Source organism: Peromyscus maniculatus, chromosome 14 (genome assembly GCF_049852395.1).
Source record: "Peromyscus maniculatus bairdii isolate BWxNUB_F1_BW_parent chromosome 14, HU_Pman_BW_mat_3.1, whole genome shotgun sequence".
NCBI lineage: Eukaryota > Metazoa > Chordata > Mammalia > Rodentia > Cricetidae > Peromyscus > Peromyscus maniculatus.
In genome coordinates this window covers 85,813,783-85,817,926 of record NC_134865.1, presented here as the reverse complement: position 1 = coordinate 85,817,926, position 4,144 = coordinate 85,813,783, and the positions used below count along the sequence as shown (strand labels likewise).

At 44.8% G+C, this 4,144-nt stretch overlaps 1 protein-coding gene across 1 annotated transcript; it reads right to left on the bottom strand.

The window, feature by feature from the left end:
• Positions 1-1,266: 1,266 nt before the first annotated feature.
• LOC143268504 (disintegrin and metalloproteinase domain-containing protein 20-like) lies at positions 1,267-3,834 on the bottom strand. The gene has a single exon (XM_076551550.1). The coding sequence runs from the start codon at positions 3,730-3,732 to the stop codon at positions 1,477-1,479; it is 2,256 nt and encodes a 751-aa protein (XP_076407665.1). The 5' UTR covers positions 3,733-3,834; the 3' UTR covers positions 1,267-1,476.
• Positions 3,835-4,144: the final 310 nt, after the last annotated feature.

The following is a 4,144-nucleotide window of genomic DNA, read 5'->3' as shown; positions in this document are numbered from 1 at the left end:
CATCTTTGGTTATCAACCAATCCTAGCAAGAAAGTACTCAGCAAATGGTAATTGGGTCTTTGTTATTGTTTCTTGACCTTAAAGAGTTCTCACTCAACTATAAGCCTTTCTAAAACTTTAGATTATCTTCTTGGGTTTTTCACCTCAAAGATATTTGACTAAAACATCTTAGTCTAACATTATTTTCAAAGCTTTGTTTCAGCTACTATGCACTCTGGATCCTGTGAACACACCTTCCTACATTAAGATTAGAAGAATTCAAACTAGCTGAGCTACTGGGACTCAATTATTTTTCTTAATTATTAGCCTAAGCCACAGTCTATATGCCTCCGCAATAGAAACTCATGTGGTCTAGCTGTGTGACAATTCCTTGTTTTTATTATCATCAAAACTCTTTTAAACTAACATTATTATCACTCGACAGTACAGTTTAAAAAAAATCACCTTCATAATAATCCACAGATAAAAGGGCCCAGTAGAACAGGATGTTTCCGTGAGATAAACATATTACAGGCAGTGGGGACCTCCCTGCACCCATTCTCACCTTGCCCAATTCCAGGGAAAGATGGCAGCCTCAAACACGTAAAGGCACAGCGGAGCAGAAGACACTCTGGAAGTCTATGGTCTCAGGGCCTTGCCTATCTGAGATTCACCCTCAGGAATTTTCCTCCTGGTGGCTGACACCTGAACTTCAACTGCCATCTGCTGCAGCTCCTACATGGCCAATGGCATCTGTCCTGTGCCCTCAGAGCCTTCCTCCAGGAGACTCAGCATACCCTTCTCCAGATTGGGTTCTTTGTGATATTCTGACAGTGGGGCCTTGGGAAGACTGTTTCCATGGGGTTGTGGGTAGTATGCATAGTGAGCCATGGATCTGTGTTAATGGTGATGTTGTAAATATCAGTTCCCTGGCTTAGTATGAGGTGAGGCTTCTGTGCTCCTATAACACGCCCTCAACTGGATGTCAAGTCTGCCTTCACTCCCTCCATTCCTCTAAGCAGTGTCCTTGAAAATCCTGTCCACAAGCTGTGGGACAGAGTGCCACTGACAAACATGGTAACAAGGGGTGGGACAGAGTCAGTGCTCAGGAACCACATTTTACAGTCACCCTAGATATGTTCTCAAAAGAGATGCAGACTACTTCCTTTAACCAGAGACCAGAGACCTAAGACCCAGAGCATTCCTGGCTCAAGGGCTTCTTCTACTAACAAAGGAGCAAGCTTAGGGCAGCTCCTAACAACTTACAAAAAGTACAGATGACACCAATTTGCAATGTTGAAAGATTTATTCCAGTGTGAGCATCAGCAACATATCAAAGACAGATGGCCTCAGAATCCAACACCTCCCGTGGCCACACAAAGTAGACTCAGGCTCTTCAGAACTGTGGTCTTGAGTTTTACCTTGTCTTCTTACTGGCATTCATGTTTTCTTTTTATTTCTCTTTATTTTACAGGGGCCAGGAGGCTAACTCATTTTTTACTTTGGCGCAGTGGCTGAAGTTCCATGCCGAAGTAAAGCAGCCTGCAAGTCTTCAAATTTGATAGTCTTTGTAGCTGCTACACGAACAGCCATCCCAAAGAGCAATGAGCCTATAAAGACATAAATACGACCAACGACCACTCTTACATATATCACTGGTAGTTGGCTCTGTTTTATTGTGCGCATTTTATGTGGAGGGGGTCCACTGTTTGCACTCCCTCCAGGTCCTTCTCCCACGCAGTCTGGAGGGTCCCAACCTACATGACAATGGCAATTCCGATGATTATTGCATACTCCTCTAAAATTGCACTTTTCCGGGGTGCAGTCATAATTCAGTTCAGTCAAAGTTCCATTGCAAGACCCTCGATCACAGAAATTGGTTTGGGAACATGGAGTGCCATGTCTCACCCGTCCAGCATCTGTTGAATCTGTTAAACGATGCTCATCGAGCCCAAAACAGGAAAACCCAGCAATAAGTGACTGATGGAATGAAACATGTTCCTGCAAGTGTGGTAGGTGGGTGATATTGGTACACTGCAACCTTCCACACATCTTATCTCTGTCAGCACAAGGTGTGAATAAGAGGCTTTCTTCTGCTCTCTGACAATGTCCAAATCGATACCGTTCCTTATTGATGTCATAGCACTTTTGATTGCCATCACGAGCACTTGCACCAAAGATTTCCTTGCAATGCATACTGCGATCGGTGCAGTTTCCTCGATAGCAGTAACCCTCTTCTGAGCATGGTGTTCCATCTTGCAGATAAGAGTCTGTTGGGCAATGGATTCCATTCCCACTGCAGTACTCTGGAAGATCACATATGTTGCGGACACTTCTGCAGAGTGTCCCAGCAGGACTATAGGTGCAGTTTATGCAGCATGATTCTCTATCACAAATGCTACCTCTTGTCAATCTGCAATCACTCTGGCAGCAGGAATCTGCATAACATGCCTTGTGTGAGCCACAGTCACATTGCTCACCTTCATTTAGTACCGCATTGCCACAAATACTATAGGTCAGTGATGTATTATAATAAGTATGACGGTCATAGAAAAGACACGGCATGGTACCGGGGGTATTGAGTATTTGGTTTATCTGTACAAGGGAACAATTGCTGTAAACATCTGTTAGCAGAGGTACCCTGAACATAACACAGGTGCGCCTTCTCTGGCAAACACAGTAACTCTCATCATCAAAATCTATACCTAAATTCCTCCCTACACGGTTGGCTACTACAACAGACACAAATATATAGTATCGCCCATTTTGACCAACCCAGGTTAGAGCATTGGATGTACAGATACTCTGTTCAACAGGTGCAAATTCATCGGGTGAAACCGTATGAATTATACTTGAAGCGTCAGGGTTAAATCTTCCATAAAAGGTATCGATATAATATCTGTGAGACGAACTTCCTGGTACTCTGGCGTCGTGACTAAATGGATCCCAAGTGGTATACACAGTCAAGAGAAAGGCATAGTAGCGCATATGGATATTTCTCATATAGGTGTCCATTAAACTGATTAGCGAAAACAAATATACGCCAATTCTAGTAGCATTTTGGATTCCATAATATACATAATAAGTTGCTTGAAAATGGCCTTTTACAGCAGCTGGATGTGTAGCATAGTCTCTACTAGACATTCTGGGCGCCACAGTGAAATTTGTTTTGGAGGAGAGGGGGCTTACGCTATGGTCCACATGCTTCCATTCATTCATAGGCCCGACTGTTTCAGAGTCAGTCACTATCTGAGAAATAAAGTGCTCGAACCTGTGTGAATCATTGAGGGGTTTGATTTCATAGACAAGGTCATCAAACATTATGACCCCATTCAGGCCCCCATAACAAGTATCCAGAGTGACCATGGATTGAGGGATCCCCTCCAGGTAGCCAATATAGTAACAATCTGCAGGGAAAAACGGATAATCCATCTGTAAGGCTCCTTGGTCATCCTGAGTTGTCAGCAGCAAGTGCCTGGGCCAAATAAGTGTCTTTCTTCTCAGGTGGATGGTGTGTCTCTGGCCCCTGAAACGCAAGCTGTAGGAGAGCCGTCCTGGTGGTTGAAATCCCTTACCATGGTATGTCTCCTTCCGAGGAATGACCACCTCTGATGAGATAAAACGCCATGTGGGACGGCCTTGAAAACAGTGGCTTGGAACCAGGAGCAGCACCCAGACTGCTACCAGTAAGAGGGGGAGCCTGGGAGTCACAGGTCTTTCCACTGGCTTCATGCCCCAGGTCCGAGATAACATCCTGGATGAAGCTAGGCTAAAACCCTCTGCTGTGGCCCTGCCTGGTGGAGGAGACACTGACGGTGGACAAAAGGCTTCTTCAGGCTCCTAGCCCTGCTGGTTACCCAGACAACTTGAGGAGTTAGGTAACAATTACTGGGTGTGGCAGGAGTGAGCCTGGTGATGTTAGCTGAGATGGAGGTGAAGCGGGGTCCAAAGCAACATCTACGAAGTCCACTAGGAGAGAAAAGGCAGAAGAAGCAGAGGTGACTCCTCTGGACAGGCTCTGGGCATACAACATATCACGACCACATTTTCAGTCATCTGAGTCTGTTTGCTTCCCAGTGTTACTCTGGCTCTGTCTTTACAAGTCAATTTTCCTTTTTATTTTGTCTCATATTTCTCACATTTCTGGAAGTTGGAGGTAAACACT